The sequence below is a fragment of the Pelodiscus sinensis genome, chromosome 1 (genome assembly GCF_052426305.1).
Source record: "Pelodiscus sinensis isolate ZL-2025 chromosome 1, ASM5242630v1, whole genome shotgun sequence".
NCBI lineage: Eukaryota > Metazoa > Chordata > Testudines > Trionychidae > Pelodiscus > Pelodiscus sinensis.
The window spans coordinates 167,322,563-167,343,129 of record NC_143052.1 but is presented as its reverse complement, the minus strand read 5'-3'; the positions used below and the strand labels follow the sequence as shown (position 1 = coordinate 167,343,129).

At 45.3% G+C, this 20,567-nt stretch overlaps 1 protein-coding gene across 1 annotated transcript in view; it reads right to left on the bottom strand.

Annotated features, from left to right (window-relative positions):
* Positions 1-20,567, bottom strand: part of PTGFRN (prostaglandin F2 receptor inhibitor) — a 104,365-nt gene that overhangs the window by 56,316 nt on the left and 27,482 nt on the right. The window contains exons 2-4 of the mRNA XM_075909226.2: positions 12,519-12,884; positions 7,671-8,090; positions 2,506-2,889 (exon numbers count right to left, since the gene is read on the bottom strand). Of these exons, the coding sequence (XP_075765341.2) occupies positions 2,506-2,889; positions 7,671-8,090; positions 12,519-12,884 (1,170 nt within the window). The remainder of the gene's footprint in view (positions 1-2,505; positions 2,890-7,670; positions 8,091-12,518; positions 12,885-20,567) is intronic.

Sequence of the window (20,567 nt, the reverse complement as noted above, 5' to 3'; positions counted from 1 at the left end):
TTTGAAGGTTGAAGTTCTTCTCAGACTGAGAAAAGAGCTGAAAGAAAACAAGTTTTCTACTAATCACTTTGGGTTTATTAGTAGTAGTAGTAATATTGGGGAGGAGGAAGGATTGCTAGGGGGAGTTTTGACTTTGAAAGTATCACTCCAGCTAGACACGTCACACTGACAGACACACTCAGACAGAGGATTTAAAAGGAATAAAAGGTTCCCTGGATAAGCCTCATTCCTCCACTCTGTCAGCTGTCAACGAACAGTCTCACTGACAGTTCAATGACTTAATACCATGTTAACACTGAACTTCAAGGAGGAGGGGGTTAGTGGTGAATTTAGGATGCAGTTTGTAACCTCACATGCTGAGAACTCTTTTCCCATTCCCTCACAGCCCCAGGCAACACTCATCGGAAGAGTAGCTTTTATACATTCCTGCACCTCAGCCAACTGGTGAGAAAAAGGACCAGAAATTTCACTAGCATCATAAGGGATGCTCCAAAGCAGCAACCAGGTGACCTACTGCAGACAGTGATAGAGATGCAGCTGTGTTAGTCTGGTCTAGCTGAAACAAAAGACAGGAGCATGCAGCACTTTAAAGACTAACAAGATGGTTTATTAGGTGATGGGCTTTTGTGGGCCAGATCCATTTCCTCAGATTTTCAAGCCCAGAAACATAACAGGCAATTGGAATGGCCAGATGATGGTCTGGAAGGAAGAAGAGGACCAGCACGGGACAGCAAAGGCCTCCATCCCGTAAAGCATACAGGGAACATCATTTAAAATGTTAATGGCCATTTACTGTCTTGGAGAAGGAAATAAAGTGCATCTATTTGTCCTACAACGCATATGGGGGAGAAAAGAGTAATCTAAAGGGGTGTAAGTGGGACATTCAACTTAATGGCTTGTCCATTCACTTCTAAGTAACTTAGGTTTGGCCTCCGTTCTAATCCTCAGACTACCACCACCAGTGTGGCATTACTGCCAGTGTCTGAGCAGGAGAGATTCTGAACTGGAATAGTAGAGAAGGTGCCAAGCCACAACTGAGTGCATGGGGCAGGGGGTACCTTGCACACCAACCTAGGCACTAAACTGGTAATAGGCTCCGCCAGCTCTAAAAGATAATCAGTACTTTCTGTATTTTAGCATAGAGAGTGGGAAGTAATGTCCTTCTCTGCCCCTCAGATTTGAAATGCTGTCAAAAGTAATTTAGCTCTTAAATGCAGAAGTCAAATAAAGAAATTGTTTTAATCGTTCTTTGAGAGAGGCTGACATGTCACGGCAAACTAAAAAAATACAGCTCTTGAGAAATTCTGCTTAGGTTTGATTTTCTGGATCACCCGGTGTGACTGTTTGAGTCTCAAGATATTTGCATGAAAACAGGATCTTTATAGCTTAAGAGTTCAGCCAGGGTAATGCAGAGCAAAAGCTGGTTAACTCACAATCTTTGGTGTAGACAAGACACAATGGAATAGCAATCCAGTAACACATTCACTTCTCAGTGTGGGGAGAAAGCTATCCTGCTCTTGCAGCTAAGGTGGGCTAGATGAGTCTACTAAGTCTATTCGGTCTCCATCTTCTATAATTCTACATCATAGCCCTGTACACAAGAGTAAACTGATACCACATATGTAATTTATGGATTTTTAACATACCATATGAACTGGAGGACATGACATATTCCTAAGTTTTATAGTGACATATAACATGACCCTTAACTTGTAAAACAAGTCCTTTGAGGTCATACGGTATTAAAGATCTCTTCATAACGTAACAAAGGGGAGGCTACTAAAAAGTAAATACAAGGTCAGTAAAATTACCACTGGATCAGACACTCATGGTTAGTGAGTGGAGCCATGAAATGTTACTGTACTAAGACTGCCTGGCTTGATAGTCTATGCACAGCAAACAGACATTTTGTATACAGTATTTGTAAGGTTAAATTAGAAAAAGTCACTGATTTCCAACATTTTAAAACATTTACAGTGAACGGAAAATTCTGCGAGTCCAGGTAAACTTACATTAACGGTCACCTGCAAATAAATACCTTCGGTCTTAATTTTGAGGCATTCAGTGAGTGCAGATTTAAAAACCTTTAGAGAATAGATTACTAAATCAGACTTTTGCAACAACCAGACATAAAAGAATAAATACAAGAGTCCCACTGGGACTGTCATCAGGCTATCCCAGGTATAGAAATTCCAAACTTCACCAGTTTACACAGGGTGTAGTACAAGGCCCTTAGGCTCCTGGCAAGTTTCCAGCATGTCTCTCTCCTCTAAACTATATACTGACAACAGAAGCCAGAAGAGCGGGCACAAGTGGATCTGTATCCCAAGGGACATGGATCAAAAGAGCCTGGTAAAAGAACATTTCTCCATGGCTGTACTAAATGGGATAGATGGGGGCCCTTGTTCAGACTCCAATGTCTTTGTCCTGAATATTCTATGGCGGAACTGAACATTGGGAAAAAATGACTCATTACCTCTACAACCTCAGGATGGAGACACTCACCTAATGTTGTCACCACCACGTTGACGGGGGAAGATGTCTTTTCCACCACCTTGTGCCAGCCTCTATTGTTCTGTGGTGCCCAGACAGCTGCTCGGCAGAAATAGTAGCCAGATTCGTCCACACCCACATCTCGCACCAACATGCGGTAGGACTTGCTATCCATGTAACTCAGGCTGATGAGGGAAGAGTCACTGACCAATGAATCATGGTCCACACTCAACAAAACCTTGGCATCCAACAATGTAGTATCAGGTGATTGACTGAAATACCACGTAACCTCAGCTTGGAAGATGCCATTTCTGTCTGTTGTGATGTTGCAGGTGAGGTCCAGGGAGTCCCTTTCAGTCACAGACATGTTGCTCGTGGTAATAAGCACATCCAGAGCTTGGAAATTCAAAAACAGGACCAAAAAAAAATGTTATTTTCAAGAGTTTGTCACAAACTATTTAGTGCTTGCTGCTCTGTGACTGCAAGTTCAAGTAATTTCAGCCCTTTACTTTCAGTGCTTGGTTGTTTAATGATTTGACTACAGGTTTGTTACAAACTACAAGTGTGTGTAGCAGTCAGAACATGGGACGGAGACTCAAGATTAGAGGGTTTTATTCCCAGCTTTGCCACAGACCTCCTGTGTGTGTCTAGGCAAGTAATTGCCTCTGCACTGATTTCCCCCATGAGAAAAACAGGGATAATATTTCATTTTACAGTGGCACCGAGACATTTAGAACCTAATTCACAAAAGGTAGAACTTCTACTGGCATGCACCCATTTATATCACAGCTAAATTTGGTCTTTGTCTAAAGAATTTTGAGCTCCTATGCAACACCCTTCTCCCCCCCCCCCCGCCCCCCCCCCCGACACACAAGCAGCAGCGGCAGGAGCTACAGAAGGCCTCTGTCCGTGGCAAGCTGGCCCACTGTGGACAAAGGCTGTACCGCGGCAGCCTCCCTTGTCCCACCGCCTCCCACTGCTGCCTCTAATAGAGAGGCAGCAGCACAGGAGTGTGGGTGGCAGGCAGCTCTGTGGGATCCAGTGCTTATGGGGGGCTGGCTTTTAAGCCAGCTCCCCACAGGCACGGGCTCCTGCCTCTCCCTGCTTGCTGCCTCTGATACAGAGGCAGCCTTGGGTGAAGGGGAAGGGAAGTGCATGTAGATGACAGGATTAACCAATAAGCCCAGGCATACTGTTTAATCGTGTAGTGAATAACACAGAGACATCCCTAGTGGTTGTACTCAATTCACAGAACACATGGCCACAGCCAGCATTCAGAAAGGACCTTTACGAGCAGTAGTTTGCAAAGCAGTTGACATCAATTTAGATTAGTTTAAATAATTATGTTAGCTGAAATAATTAAAAAGTGTTTATTAGGAGACACTTCCATATTCAATTTTTTTGTATTATAATCAGACAAAAAAAAACCCACACTTTTTGTCTCCTACAATTACCTCCAGCTGCAAAACAGGTCAGGTGCCTGTTACCTTATCCCCTTCTCTTTCATTTGCCAATTTGTTTACCTGCATTGTGCATAAACATTGTCCAAAACTGTTTGAGCTATTTGTATACTGTCTGGTAGAACTGGCTCTATTCCCTGACTGGCATCCCCAGGCACCGGAGGATACCAAGGACCACAATAAAAGATGAGAGCCCAATTCTACAAGACACTATACAAACAGGGTTGCTCCTTAACAGTGACCATGTGCTCACTTTAGAAGGTGGCTGGGCATTTCTCTGGTAAGTGAAGTAATTTCTCTCTATATGCTCATTCCTGTATACATTGTCTATAAGTTAGTAAAGAACTTTTGGGAAAAGTACTATATAAATGCAAGACTCTATACATTTCTTCACAATTATCAAAGCTGTTGCCTTGCAAACCAAGAAGTACTTCTCTCTCTCACCATTGCATCTCACAGCACAGAAAAGTCAGAAAGAGGTAATACACCACGGTACACCATACTTGCAGCATTTCAGTCAACTACATGTCCCAAGGACCTCCCCACAGTTGACTAAAGCCTCATCGATTTTTCCTGTAATGATAATAATTTTATGGGTAAAGAGGGCTAAAGCCTTCAGCGTAATTCTGCAGGGCTGTAATAAATTGGCATTAACAGAAGATTATAACTCCACTACAAGGTGAAGGCTAAGAGATCCTCCAAGAAACAAATATCTTCAAGCAAAGGGAACTCAAATACTGGATTTATAAACCAAGAGATATTTTTGTAAGAATCTCACCCATCCCCAAATTCCTAAGCTTCTTTTCTCCTATTATCACCAAAGCGCCTGAGCCCCCCATTCAGGATTACAGGCCCATCATGCTAGGCTGTGCACTAAACCATAGTAAGAAAAAAAAGTCCTTGGGTACAAGAAGATTTTGCAATCAAATTCAACACAAGGCAAGCAAATCTGACAAACAGCAGAATGGAAGGTAGCAAGAGGACAAAATTAACAAGTTCATTAAGTTATATAGCTAGCCTATGTACAAAGCAATGGTACTACATAAGGCTGTAGCACCTTGGATGGCTAAAATATGTTGTGTACACCTTTGCCTTTAATAGAGAGGCACAACGTACAGAGCCGACAGGACCCAGCACACACTGCTCTCCAGAAGGGCAAGCAGTCAGGCCATGTTGCATGACGGTATACACAGCACGTACAGGCCACACACTCCATTTTGTATATGGGGAGGAAGAGGTGATTAGGCTGAATTTAGAAGCCTATAACAAAATAAAAATCATCACAACTTTAGCCCCCGTTGCTGGTCCCTAGGATTCCCTCCTTCATTCGGTCACTGATTAAAGCCCCATCTACATGAGTCAGTTTCTCAAAAATTTAAAAGCTTGACAAGGCAATGCCAGAATTAGAGCCCTCACTTAGTACCCCGACTCTGGGGAGAGCATCTGAGACCTTTCCAAGGGAGCAGACTGATCCAGCAGAGCTCATGTCTAAGCCCCTATCAGTCAGAATTACTTATCTAACCAAAGACCAAAGTTCTGGGTTGTGCCTGTGACTCGAGGATTTCAAATGGCTGATGCTTTTATTGTCTCTGAACACACCACCACAGTTCAGGGCATCTGCACCTGTATTTTCTCTCAGCAATCCAGAAAGGTCACCCACTCTCAGGCTTCCAGCTTTCCAGCTGTTGCCTTTCTTGGGTGGAGACACACCTCTCACTTCCATCTGACAATGTTATTCCCAGCATAAACAGGCTACCCAAACTCACCTATTTGTTTTCTCTTCAGAGACTGAGAACAGAGATATCAATGACCATACCATTATGCAAGCTTATTTTATTCTTAAGGTAGAAAGCACTACAGAGAAAACACTAAGAGTGCACACCGGAGACTCTCCCATGTAACATAACCTCTACCAGGTGCAGTCTTTCCACACCCTGTCCAGATCTCCTTTATGGTCACAAGTCCATCTCAGCTTCAGCTCACAATCAGCACCCTCATAACAGATTTAATCCATCCTTTATATGGTTCATGGGTCTTAGAACTAGGATTTCCAGAGGCAGATCATTAGCAGACAATGGGTTTCCTCCCCCGGGTGAAGCTTCAAAAGAGAGGATTCACAAGGGTAATTTGCATTCTCTTCACACTGTCACTTTTCCTTTCCTGCCACACATTTTCTATCGTCTACTTTACATGCCTTGTCCAGAAAAGTCTTTTGAAGTTCCTAACATTTACATTGGTCAAGACTCTAGAAATGTTACATACAATTCTACAGTGTAACAAATAGTTGCATCTTCAATACAATACCCCTCCCCAACCCAAACGCCCCAAACCCAATTCAATAAGCTTTAACTTAATACAGTGAAGTTTGTCTTAATTTTATAAAGTTTGTTCAGGACACTGTTAGTCTGTCTCTCACACGCCCTAAAATACTATCACTCTCATATTTCTGAAGGGACATTATACATGTTCTTCTGCCAACTACATGATAAGATGGCACCACTATTACAATACCCCACTCCACATTTTGGCAGGGCTAGCACAATTATATGTTCAGTTTATCTGCTCATGAAGTCTGTGGGTAAGAGATCTGGATACTCATAACCCAACACTGGGAGTAATTTTGTTTCCTAAGCACATATAATTTTTAGGGTCTTATTCAGGTGTGCCACAGTGCTTAAAGAGCTCTTTCCCTAAACAGCTGCCAACATGATAGAGCAGGGGTGGGGAAACTTTTTTTGGGTTGGAGGCCGCTGACCCACAGAAAAATCAGTTGCGGGGGGGGGGGGGGCGCACACAAATGAGAAGCAACCAAATTCTCACTAACATGGCCCATGGCGGGGGAGCCCTGAGCCTCAGGGGTTGGATCCTGGCAAGCTGGGTGCCACATCTGGTCCCCGGGCCTTAGGTTCCCCACCCCTGTGATAGAGCAAGCAGTTCAATGGGCAGGGGGCATCAAAATGAACAAAAACAGAGCTAAATTATGACACTTTGAAATTCTCTCTCTCTTTGTCCTGAAAAGCTACACACAGCAAACATTACACACTTGCCACGGAAGCACAGGTACCTCTGGGGAGGAATGGGGCAGCTGTTTTAACACCAAAGGACAGAACACAGAGTAAAAGGAGAGAGGAATTTGGGGAGAAATAAATACAAGTACCCAAGTAGGAACGTCACCAACACAAAGTAACAATCCTACTCTTGGGAGGTGTGATAGGAAATAAAATGACCATAAGGGTACGTCTCCAATGGCATAAAAAAACTGCGGCAAAGCAACAGCTGGCTCAGGTCAGCAGGCTCAGGCTCATTGGGCTTAGCATACAGGGCTAAAAACTGCTGTGCAGATATTTGGGCCTAAGCTCTGGGACCCCAAGAAGGAGAAAGAACCTAGAATCTAGGTGCCAACCCAAGCCCAAATGTCCACATAATTTGACAGCCCTATGAACCCAAGTTAGCTGGGTAAATGAGCTGAACCTGGATTTTACACTTCTTTTAGAGGACAGAGCCCTCAACAGCACATCTCTCCCCAGCACTATGCTGAGGTCCTGTCTCATCACTGAGAAGAGAGCCATCAGTATCACCTCCTGCAGCACTCTCGATTCTCCCAGGGGTACGGATGCAGCCTATCCCTGCTTCACATCTGCTCTCACAAGTTGCCAGGGCTTAGATGTGGCATTTCTGCAAGTGGTAAAGTAGGAGACTTCTGCACCTGAAACTCACCCGTCTGCTGAACTACCACGCTTGCTACTTCCACATTCTTCTCCTGGATCTTCTGCCAGGAACTATCGGCACCTTTCACCCACTCACTCACAAGACACCTGTAGTTGCCCCCATCCATTGGCAGCGCCTGGGAGACAGACAGTCGGTAAGTGTCATTCCCCACAGTGTCCAAGCGCACTTCTCCGCTCAGGTAGCGCTCTTCATACTCTGGGCTGGACCAGAACTTGCCCTCGTGCGTCAGAGAGAGGATCTCCTGCCAGGCTGTGCCATTCTTGAGCTCCCAGGTAACTTGCAGGTGAGTGTGTTCTGAGGAGGTGGTGGATGCAGAGCAGTACAATTCAAACGAGTCTCCCTCAGAGAGTTTGCGAGAGATTGAGGACCGGGCTTTAGAACCACGCACAGTTAAGCCATCGGCAATCACTATTGAAAGAAGAAACACAGAGTAATGCACGTGAGTTTATGGAAATGGTAGAGAGATGGGAAATGTAGCTGGCTGAAAATCAACCGGGCAATCACACTGACTTCCCACAGCTGGGCTTAGATACTCCCTCATCTCCTAAGTTCTCTATAAGCTGCACAGCTGCCTATTTACTGCCACACAGGCACTCAAGGACCTCACCCAGGACCCCCATAGCCATAGCTGGGAACCCCTTCCCCGGCCCCAACTTAGACGTGTCACTAGCCTGCTATGGCCAAGGGAGGGATGGCCTGAACCTGGCACCTCTCCCCTGGCCCCAACCCAGCCATGGCCTGCGTGGCCCAGCCCTGGGTCTGTGCCGCAGCCATGACAGCCCTCCCCCAGCTCCAACCCAGCCAGAACCCGGCTGAAACCTGTAAGGGTGCCTGTCCTGCCGCAGCAAGCCCAGAGCTGCCACTGTGGAGAGGGAGATGCCTTGCCTTTCCCAGAGCAGGTACTGCTGCAAGGGGAGAGAGCTAGAAGTAGGAGCCCCGGAGCACCCTCCTCCTTCACTCCAAATCCCTCAACTCAGCCCCAACCTATAGCCTGCATCCCCCCTCCAGAACCCTCACAGCCCTGCACCCTAACCCTCTGCCCCAGCCACAGTACCCTCATCCCTGGTCCACTCCAGAGCTCCACCCCAAAGCCTGCACTCCCAGCCAGAGCCTTCACACCCAATGTTCTGTTCCAGATCTGAGCCCTCTCCCACACTCAGAACACCTGGACACTACTCCGCCACATGAATTTTGTCAGGTGCACCAATAGGAAGATGATGATGTGTCACACATCACCTCCATATTACTAGAGGTCTGCGTGGATACAAAATCTGTGTCCGCATCCACATCTGTATCCGCAAAAATGAACTGTGGATCTCTGCATGCAGATGTGGAAATCCATGAACATAAAGCAGATATCCACAGATTTGCTGGGCTCTCCATATTGGTGCACATAGCAAAATTCATTCCACTCAGGGCAGGGAAAAATCAGAGGGAACAATGCTCATCTCCTCCACAACCTTCCAGTTCCCTCCAAAAAAAAGTCACATTAAACCCAGGTGTTTTATCAAAGTGAATCACTCACTTCAGGAAAGTGGAATGAAGTCCTTTATTTTATTCCTCACCCCTTTTTCTCTAGTTCTGCTATCGAGGGCAAGACCAAGGCAACCCCATTCCAGCCTACTCTATGCCTGCAGGGAGGGACCTGTTTCTATGGTATTCAGAGAAGCAACACCAAGGGAAAAAAGATTCTTTTTTGTAATCAAAGAAAATAAACCAGGATGATGATGCTGTCTAGAAAGCGGGAAACTATTCCTACCTCACCGGGAAACCCCTAGGTGACATGACCTTAGCTACAAAACATTCTCTGCCTCCCCTCTTTTATTCCAGTTCTCCCTCTCCTATCCTCTCTGCCTCAATAGCATTTGATATTTTACCAAGGGTTGTGGTGGATTCTCCTCCACTGAACTTTAAAAGCAGGATAGGATGTTCTAAAAGCTCTGCTCTAGGAATTATTTTAGAGAAGTCCTCTGGCTCGTTTTGTACAGGTGATCAGACTAAACAACCACAATGGTCCTGGAAAGGCTGTAAATTTGCAGCTCCCTGGACTCTTAAGAACAAACAATTTGTAGTTTGTTATTAGTTTTGGCAGTTGGTAACATGACAACTTCGGTAATATTTACAATAACGTGCCTCCTTCACCTTCTTATCTCACTTCCCTCTGCCGTTGCCACCCTTTGAAGAGCATATTTTTGAAGGGAGGCTTTAGGAAAGGATTTGGGGGAAGAGGGATGACAGAGATAACCAGTAACAGGAATTCAGGAAAAAAATGGGGATATGCTTATTTTCAGGCCAGACCAGAGTGGGGCAAACTATGGACCTTGAATAGCATCTGGCCCATCAAGCAGTTTTAATTCAGGCTTCAAGGTCCTGCTGGGAAGCAAGTTCAGAGGTTTGCCCTGCTCTGCGTATGCCATGGCTCTATGTGGCTCCTAGAAGCAGCAGCATGTCCACTCTCCAGCTATGGAAGTCAATGTGTTGTCGACTACCTGATTAACCGATAAGCCTGGGCTACATGTGTTGACTACACGCACTCCCACTCGCCATAGGCAGCAAGGGAGGAGGGGAGCGAAAGCTAGCACCCATGAGGAGCTGGCTTTGAGCTCCCCAGAAGCACTGGCTCTGTCGTCCCCCCGCACCCCTTCTGCCGTGCTGCAGCCTCTGATAGAGGCGCAGCAGTGCAGAGAGTGAAAGGGGCAGGCTGGAGTTGATACACGCAGGGAGCCAGCTTTCAATCAGGCTCCCTGTGCACGTTGGCTCAACGAACCCACCGGCCCTCTCCTCCCATCACCACCCCCTCTGCTTACTACAGAGGCAGTGAAAGGGGCAGGCAGGAGCCGGTGCTGGGAAGAGCCAGCTTTGTCATCAGTCAGGTTTCAGGGTTAGTCCCAATGGGTTCCTGACAGGTCCTGTACTCCGTCGATGATAAACTTTCAGCTGCATGCATGCGTTTGCTCCTGTCTAGCACGTTACCCGTGTACAATGAGTCAACTTGACAGACTCCCGAGAGAGCCCCCAGAGACCACAAATCTGATAAAGATTGAAATCACCTGAGCAGGTTCATTGCCAAACAAACAATAATAGCTGTCTGTCAGTGAACAGACTCACCGCTGCACCACTACACCTTATGTAAGCCGTGGCAATGGACTAACACCCATTAAGTGCCCTGGATTTCCAGCCCCACCCCACCCTCCCGCGGTCAGTCAGTGATCACCCTGTGGGATGCACTTTTATACACAGGCACAAACAAGTTACACATTACTGATATATCAGGTTGCCATCCTCTGTTATTTAGTTACCTTCCCTTACCTTGCAGAAGTAGAGTTTACTTACTATTCATCATGCTGTCAACTTCAACCCGGTCCTGAACTTAGGTCATTATGTACGTTATTTGTGGAGTAGCAGTTGGTACCAAAATGTTTCTCAGCAAGGTGCTCTGTTACAACCCCTCTGGCATGTGCTTGCATCCTGTACCTGGTACCTTTTGGAGTTCTTTATGCTTGACCTGGCTTATATTATTTCTCTTTAGCCAAGCCTCTTTCCTGCCTGCAGTTTCACTGAGCCAAAGTCTTGCTCACTAGATTTTAGGCCTGCTGATATTATGTTACAGACTCTCAACTTACTACACGCTTAAAAACCAGTTCCTCCAGCACAAGCTCTACGGTGCCGCCTGCGCTCCCTCCCCCACACCTCCACCACGCTGCTGTGTCTATGAGCAGCAGCGTGGTGGGGGGAAGAGGGTCAGGGGAGGCTGCTGCAAAGCAGCCTCTGTCCGCAGCAACCCAGGCTTGACGCAGACACAGGCTGATCCATGGCAGCATCCCACGGAGCAGCCTCTCCTCACAGGGAGCTCAGCCCTTCTGCAGACAGGGGCTGCTGTCACTCCACACTGCTGCTTCTGATACAGAAGCAGCAGTGTGGGACCAGCTGGTTTTTAAACAGGCTCTCCTGGAAGACTGGCTCCCGCCTGCCACCCCACGCTGCTGCCTCTGATACAGAGGCTTCTGATACAGAGGTAACAGTGTGGGGTGGCAGGGGGCTCCCCGAGAGTGGGGCCGAAGTGCACTGGCTGCCAGCCCTTCCCCCAGAGTTTATCGAATAGTCATGTAACTGATAAGATTTCACACAGTTACACGACTATTGAATTACACGATATCTAACATCCCTACCTCCAGCTCCTATGCATGGGGCAGCCACAAGGCTCCATGTGATGCTGTCTCAACCCCAACGCCCCCACACAACTCCCATTGGTTTGGAACCATGACCAATGGGAGCTGCAGGGGAGGCACATACAGATGTGAAGCAGCACACAGAGCCTGCTGGCTATGCCTCTGTATAGGAGCCAGCCAGAAGGGGGACATGCTGCTGCTCCCATGAGCTGCGTGAGGAGGTTAAGTGCAGGCCAGAGGCTGGGACCCCTGAGAGCATGCCCTCCCAGCATCCCAACCCCTCCTGCCCTCTGAATCCCTCTGTCCCAGTCCGGTGGCTTCTCCTGCACCTCAAACTTCTCATCCCCAGTCCTACTCCAGAGCCTGCAATCCCAGCCTGAACCCACAACCCCCCTGCACTCCAGCCCCCTATCCCAACCCAGAGCCCCACACACACCCTGATCACCGAATTTCTAGCTCCACGCAAGAACTCATCCCCGCAGCCAGAGCCCTTACCCCCCCACCCTTTCACCCCAACCCCCATTTTGGAGTACTCAAGGCTCCCCCATACAATTTCCATACCCTGCTGTGGCCCTTGGGCCAAAAAGTTTGCCCGCCCCTGGTACAGATGCACAACAATGTTTTGTATGGATTATGAACACCCCCCACCCCCACCCTGTGGTCATACCTTTCACTTGGACCGTAGCATCATAATTTCCCTGAACAGTGGCATCTGTGCTAGGGGTGATGCACTTGTATTCTCCTTGGTCAACTGGCTGGATATTTCTGATCAGGAGTTCCACAGCATTATTACTGCTCCGCCTCAGCACAATTTCCTTATCATCAACCCTCTTCTGGTATTGCTGGGAGGTGAATGACAAGTCCCAGGTGCTCACTATACGCACAAAGTCAGTTCCCTGGGAAAATTCCCAGTCAAAGTTCTGTTCGCTGGGTCCATCATAGTCAGTAACATTGCAGGGGATCACCGTCTCTGTACCTTCAACTCGAATGAGTGGGCTTTTGGGCACCCTCACGATTCGCCCTTTGCAAAGAGCTAGATGAGAGAAGAGAAAACAGACAATTAACATAGGAAATACCATGCTGGATCCAATGTCCAGCTAGGCCAGTATTTATCTTCCGACTGTGCCAAGTATCAAACGCTACAGGGCGTGGCATGAGAAGTGGAGAGATGGAAAATTATAGAATCCCCTGACCTTACAAGTTTTCCTTCTAACCCATGTCAATTGCACTCTGTCCTGCACCCCAAGTGCTTTTCCCTCTATCTGCTTTCCCTGTCTAATAGAACTATGGATCATGAAGAGCCACATAAATCTCTATTCCTTTGAACCCTCCAAAGCTATCACAAGACATTACTGAAAACAAGTTCTGCATGTTCACTATCTGTTGTGTAAAAAAAATGAAGTTTGTTGCCTTTCTATTTTCATTGAATGTCCCCATGTACTCTATTTACCTTTTCTACCCATGAAGTTTGCCATTAGTATATTTTCTCATTCACTCCTCTTTCTAACAGCTCTGTATGAAGAGATTCTGAAAAGACTGGAAGTCTTCTCATGTCTCTAGTCATTTGTCACCCACTGTTTCCATGCCTGATAAAATATTTGAGATAGGCTGGCCATAAGTCACAGTGTTCCAGGTCGGGTTGCATCACTGCTTTACATAAACACTTGGTAATATTTTGAGCATTATTTCCCATCCCATTCTGTATTCATTCTAGCATTGTTTGCTTAGTGACATACTGTCTATTAAGGGAGTTTCTACCTTCCTCTCGGGTGCCAACTGAGGTTTGTTCATTAAGATCAGATAAAGGTATCCCACCAAATCCATTTCTTTCAAACTTAGATTTTTCCCAGTCCCCTTTTCCACTAGACTAGACACAATGGCTTTACATAACATGACTAAGAACTGAACCAAGAATTAGATGTTTCTACTTTTCCATCCATTCTTATTGCCATAATGGTTCCACCTTCTGAGAATTTCAATTAAGACACAACAGTTTGTATGAAGACAGTGGGGTGACTGCACAAGAGAAAAGAGTATTTGGCCCAGCCATCCCAAAGTGAAAGTCCACAGCTAACTAAGGATATTAAATTTAGATCAACTAATCAAACAGTCAATGCAATTTGCATCAACTATTCAATTAGTCCATAAGGCCGCCTCTGCCCCATGCTCTCTGTGCGTGCTTTGCTTTTGAAATGTACAAGAGCCCCCTTTGGGAATTCAGCATCCCTGCTCTAAAGGCTAATGATTCTAAACCTTCTGTAACCCCATGCATTCCTTCTTCCCACAATAAAATTTAAATGAAACAAACTTTTTATTTACTCGAAAGATCCCCAACTTCTCCCACTTCTGGAGCACATGTTAAGACCACTTATTGACTACTCATTCCTCCTCGAACGTCTTCTGTTAGAAACCCTGATATGCCAAGGTTTCTATCCATGATAGGCAACACATGCTACAATTGTAGTAAAACGGCATTTAGTGCAATATAAAAAGCGTGCATCTTGCAAATCTTTTGTACACATTTAATTTCTCTAGCCAGTCTGTAGAAAATCGGCATGGGTCATCATTTGCTGGCCAAGCAGTCACACATTTAAGGTTCCAAAGAGCAAGGTCCTGTCTCTCCTTGTCCACTGCATTTTAAAAATAAGTTTGGGCTCTACCCCATTACTGCCACAGAGCAGTTCAGCAAAGAATGTTGTCTTTCCTTTCTACATCAGAAGAAAAAGAGTGATCAAGATTGAACTGTCCAGCCTGAACTGCTGACTGACAAATTCCAAAACAAATAAAAGGAAGAGCCTACAGTTCAGGAAAAAACAGCAGCATAAAATACAAGCATAGAACTCAGAATTCATTCCGCACCCGACACTCCAAAACCCAGGGTGTGTCTAGACTACATGCCTCCTTCGACGGAGGCATGTAGATTAGCCAGATCGGAAGAGGGAAATGAAGCCGCGATTAAAATAATCGCGGCTTCATTTAAATTTAAATGGCTGCCCCGATCTGCCGATCAGCTGTTTGTCGGCAGATCGGGGGAGTCTGGACGCGATGCCCCGACAAAGAAGCCTTTCTTCATCGACACAGGTAAGCCTCGTGAAACCAGGCTTACCTGTGTCGATGAAGAAAGGCTTCTTTGTCGGGGCATCGCGTCCAGACTCCCCCGATCTGCCGACAAACAGCTGATCGGCAGATCGGGGCAGCCATTTAAATTTAAATGAAGCCGCGATTATTTTAATCGCGGCTTCATTTCCCTCTTCCGATCTGGCTAATCTACATGCCTCCGTCGAAGGAGGCATGTAGTCTAGACACACCCCCAGTGAATACCATGGCACGAATGCTTTAGGTTGATAGCTAGTAATTCCTGTACCACCAGATGGTGATGTACCAGAAGTCTGGATAATATTACAACTATTTATTGGAAAACCAAGAGTGCTCAGAGTTGTGCAGAAGACAGAGAAAGACACGGTGCCAGACAGTATTCCTTAAACCCCTTGACCATGCAGGCAAAGTTAATTCCCTGCGGAAGACTGGAGAAGCAATACATTATGCTAGGACCAAATGCAAACTGCTCAATTTAGCCAGATGACCTGGCAAAGAAACAGCACAGAGACTTTTCCGGTGGGTTTGGCTCTGTTGCTGAGAGAATAATGTCTGCAGCTGCAGGCTGGCTTTGGCAGGTTAGCACACTTCCCAAGAGAAAATGAGTGCTGCCTTCATTCACAACCCCAGCCTTTCCATGAAAGGAAAATACTTCTTCAGCAACCGACGCAAATCTTTCAGATTCAGTCTTTCAACGAAATCACTTACAGAAATCTGCAGTCCTGCTCCATCACCCCAACCTATACATCCATCACAAGACATATTGGGATAGTGCTTGGGAATGCCGAAGGGCAGCCAGGATGCTGAAAGGATCTGTCTTCCCGAGACCACCCTGGTTTCTAAGACCACAAAGCAAGGTAGTGGAGCTAATATCCAGAGTCCTTGGAGAGCACTCACATGGGAACTCTCAGCTCAGATTTACAAAATAAAGTTTAACAACTTTTAACCACTGTGCTTCACCATCCATACAACGGAAGCCACCTGTTATAGACCTTGAAAAACAACTTATTTGTCTGAGAACAGGATTCAATAGTGAAAAGATCCATTATATTCAATTATATCTCTATCTGCAGATCAATTAATTACATCAGATCTAGGAGGCCTAACGTGAGATTCGGGTCATATCCAAATTTAGCTATAGAATTACCAAAAATACCAGGATCCATCAACAGGAACTTCTCTCTCAGGGAGGGGCCCCACATCACACTTGTCTTATCCATCCACACTTCTTTCCCACAGCCTGCACCAGTTGGCCACATGAGTACTTACTTCAGTACAACATTAATTATTCTTATATTTCTGAAAGTTTGTTTGTCCCAAAAGATCTCACGAAACAGTAAGAGCTACAAACACCAAATTTTGCATGGATACTACTGATTTCCTAACTTCAATAACTGGATTGTTCAGATCTTGGAATAGGTTCCCTGATTCCCCCATAGCCCCAACTGGGCCCACTGATAATTAGCTTTTAGTAGCACCTGATCATAGAAACACAAAATTTTGCACAGATACTCCTGATTTCCTAACTTCAATCACTGGATTGCTTATATATCAAAATCGGTTCCCCCAGAACCCCAATTGGGCCCCCAGAGCCTTGTGTCACTAAATAGCTTTTAGTAGCACCTGATCATAGGCATTTGCTGGACTCTTCTTTGAAGCGTGTCACAAACTGCAACTATGAGATCCTTTCCCTATGATAACAGAGAAAGTACGAGCTATGTTAATTTCTTACAGTAATATATGAGAGAAAATTATTTCCAATAAAATATGCTCTCTTAATGTCATTGATGTAGTTCATTCATCACATCTTTTACTATATTTTCCCCGGGCGACACTGGGTATTTCTGCAAGTAACAAATAAAGCTTCCACAATCATTTTAAACAGTTTTGTGCCACGAACATTAAAGTAAATGATCTGATATGATTGTTTTTTGTTTTCTGATTATAGGCAGCATGATTTTCCCATAGCAATTTAGTTAACAAATGAACGAAGCTTTGATAGGTGGTCTTCATCACCCTGGCTGTTAACTCTGATTGTGTATTTTCCCACAGAATCACAGCCCAGATTCAGCTCTTCATTTTGAAATACAATAATTTCAACTGGGCATATGCCTCATACAGCAAAGTTAACACTGTAGTAAGCCTCGCTAATTTCCTGACTTTCATGCTATTAAGTTTCCAACCTTAGTGCTTCATTAAATGTAGGTTTTTTACTTTTAACACCTTTAAGGAAAAAAAGCACTATAACAAACCAGATGAAATAACAGCAGGGAGACATACAATTGTGATAGATCAAGTCACTTAGCTGTTAAGGAAACTGGACTTCTTTTGCACCACTCAGATATATTTCTTCCATTTTCTCTAATTCAGTTTTAATGCAGGAGCCCACCCAGTGAGAGGCAGAGTTTACTGTCTGCAATGTAAGGAAGGAAATGAATGTAAGCATGAAGATGTGCTCTTACAGATTTCCAAAGACAGAAGAAGCTAGAGGGACTAGTTTGGTGGTTTAGAGCATATTTAGCCTTCTGTCCTCTGTTGTTGCATTACTTCCTGTTAGTCTGCAAATTCAGGACAGTCACGTGCCTTGTATTTGCAACCTCCATGAAAACCTCTGCTTCAATCAGAGACTGCAGACTAAGTACCATGTGGCTTAAGGCGTGAAAATTATGGGATATAGATGTCATTATGGGATGGAGAAAGTGACCTCCTGGGAAAATGACCTCTAGCTCTGAGCAACCTCTAGGCACCTCATTATTATTAAAAAAAAATTACAGAAATGCCCCCGAATGCATTGCCTCACATAGCAGTACTTGGCACACTGGGATACGTACTACGTTAAAAACTTAACGTAGATATGGCCTAAATAAATGAGTACTCATCTTCTCCACTAGTCTTCAGGTGTAGCTCCACATATGTACTGTAGCAACCCAATCTAGTGGTGACAAAGGCATAACTAATGTGGGGAGGTCTACCCATTTACACTGGGATAGACAAAGCCAGCTCACATCCTCATTTTTCCAGTCACCACAGATCCCACCAACTTGCACTGAAGACATAGACATTTAGCACCTCTGAAAAAACAGGTCTAAAGCACTCTGCTGAATTTGTTGGACATGCATCCTGAACAACCCTCCCCTCTTTCAGGCCCAGTTCTGGCAACAGGGAATTGTTTCATTCTTACTGCGGGCAGGGAGGAGAGGAAGGAGGAGGAGAGAGGGTAGAAAAGACCTGGAGGAGAAATAGCCTGTGCGAATTTTCTACAGGTTTATTTTCTGAAAACACCATTTGTGGCTGCTCATATTGAAAAAGCCCCTCCGGCTCCAGGACCACTGCAGTCGAGTTAGTCTGTACCGGGAAAAATTTAAAAAACAACAAATAGACTAGTAGCACCTTAAAGACTAACAAAACATGTAGATGGTACCATGAGCTTTTGTGGGCACAGCGCACTTCTTCAAATGTACATGTTTTGTTAGTCTTTAAGGTTCTACTAGTCTATTTGTTGTTTTTTAAATTTTTCCTGGTACAGACTAACTCGGCTACTCCTCTGAAGCATATAAATTGAGACTCTCAGTCTGGGGATTTTAACCTCATTTTCTGACCAGCTATCACACTAGAGCACAGCTTCACCTCATCGGGGCATTTGATGTGGCTCACGCTGCCCAAGATACCCATTACTGGGTGACTCCTGTGACAGATCACATTCCGGGATGTTACAGGTGACCCCTTGAATTTAGGGTTCTTAAAAGCCAGTTCCCTGTGCATACCAGCTCCCACCTGCCTCGCCTCGGCTCCCTCCCTCCCCCCCGCACACACACACCACTGTCTGTATCAGAGGCAGCAGAGCAGGGGGTTGTGTGTATCAGAGGCAAAGGGGATAGCAGGCAAACTGGCTCCCACAAAGTCATCTGTCCCCCGCATGTAACCGATGAAGTTTTCAGCAGTTACATGTTTACTTGAATAAACATTTTAACGTCCCTATTAAAAACCCATATTTCCCCCATTCCCATTAGAGATGTTAAACAGTGGTTAATTAGCTAATCAAGTATTAAATGGAATTTCTATTGATTACTTAATTAGTTGGGGGGGGGGGGGTCATTTGCTACCCCACTGTGGCTCTGCAGTTTAAATGTAGTAGGAGCCAGGTGTGCAGGCAGCTCAGCTTCTACTATATTTAAGCTGCAGAGCTGCAGCAGGTTTAGCTCCAGGGGACAGCGAAAGCCAGGACTAAGCCGTCCTGGCTCGCTCCGGCTCCAGCAGTCCTGGCTCGCTCTGGCTCCAGGACCACTGCAGTTCTGTCCCCCCATTCCCCTCTCCTGGCACTGGAGATAGTGCTGGGGGGAACTGGATGCTGCTCCCCCACTTTGATGCCTCTGATACAGACACAGCGGGGGGGGGGGGGGGCAAGTAGTCAAGTAATGATGCAACTACTTGATAAGTTGACTAGTGAAGTGGTCATACACATCCCTAATTCCCCAGAGTAGCCAGAGTTCAAATTTTGTGATGTACCAACGCACACTGTTGGGTTTACTGGCATCATTTGTCTCCCAAGACATCTAATATATTTCATCATTAATGCAGGATGGCATGTTCATAACGAATTCACTTGAATCCCATTTAATTGTAGAAACAGATGGGGGAGAAGGCAAGACACTGTATATGCTAGTGGCAGAAAAGCTGGAAGGATACTTTAAGTTTAGTATTTTATACTATTAAAGACCACCAACAATGTTTATGTAGTGTGGCCTTATATAAAAAACTAGAATTAAGACACTGAACATGGTTGAAATGAAACTGCATAAATGCTGCCTCCTTTCAAAGCATACCAAGCCACACACGGAAGAACTGGGGTTACTTTTCAAAACAAAAACAATAGGATCTCTGTAGTGAGGTCAACACATGTACAATAGATACATGTAAACATTGCTCAGCCTTGTGATACAAATAATAATACCAGTGCTCCCTTCACTCTAGGGGGATTACATGCGAGAATGGAGGAAAACCAAAGAACCATGTTAACCGCTTATCAGAAACATTTAAATGGAGCACATTTCAGTTGCCCACACTTTATAATCCGCTTGGAATCCGTAAGTCCCAGCATACAAATGCTTCATTTTCATCTGCATGGCAAGCAGCTTGCATCCAGATGCAATGCTGCCTATTGAAATGGGTAGACTCCACAAGCCTCATTGCTATGTTTAAGCACTCATTTTGGCCACCCCTAGACTAGTGCCTATTCCCCCACTCTAATCCATAGTTGCATGGTTCCCATTACTGCTCTCTTCCCTGTTTCTGCTATACACACACAATACACACATTTACCTGCGCCTCTGGCCTTTTTCTTAGTCACCTGTATATGCTGTTTATGGAATATCCGATGATTAAACAAATGCCAGAGTGGAGACAGGAGGCAAAGGGAAGAAAGAGAGGCGGGGGAGAGGAAAGAGTTTGGACAGGCCGATGTTAACCATATTAGCTGCAGAGCTGCTCACTGTTTTAGGGTGGTGAGGGACAGATGAAGTGAAGTTTTAAAAGTATCATGCCTTATAAATTTTGTACACATTTATTCTTAGTGATAAAGTACGCACCACCACAAATAAGGAAGGAAATTCCCAATCCAATT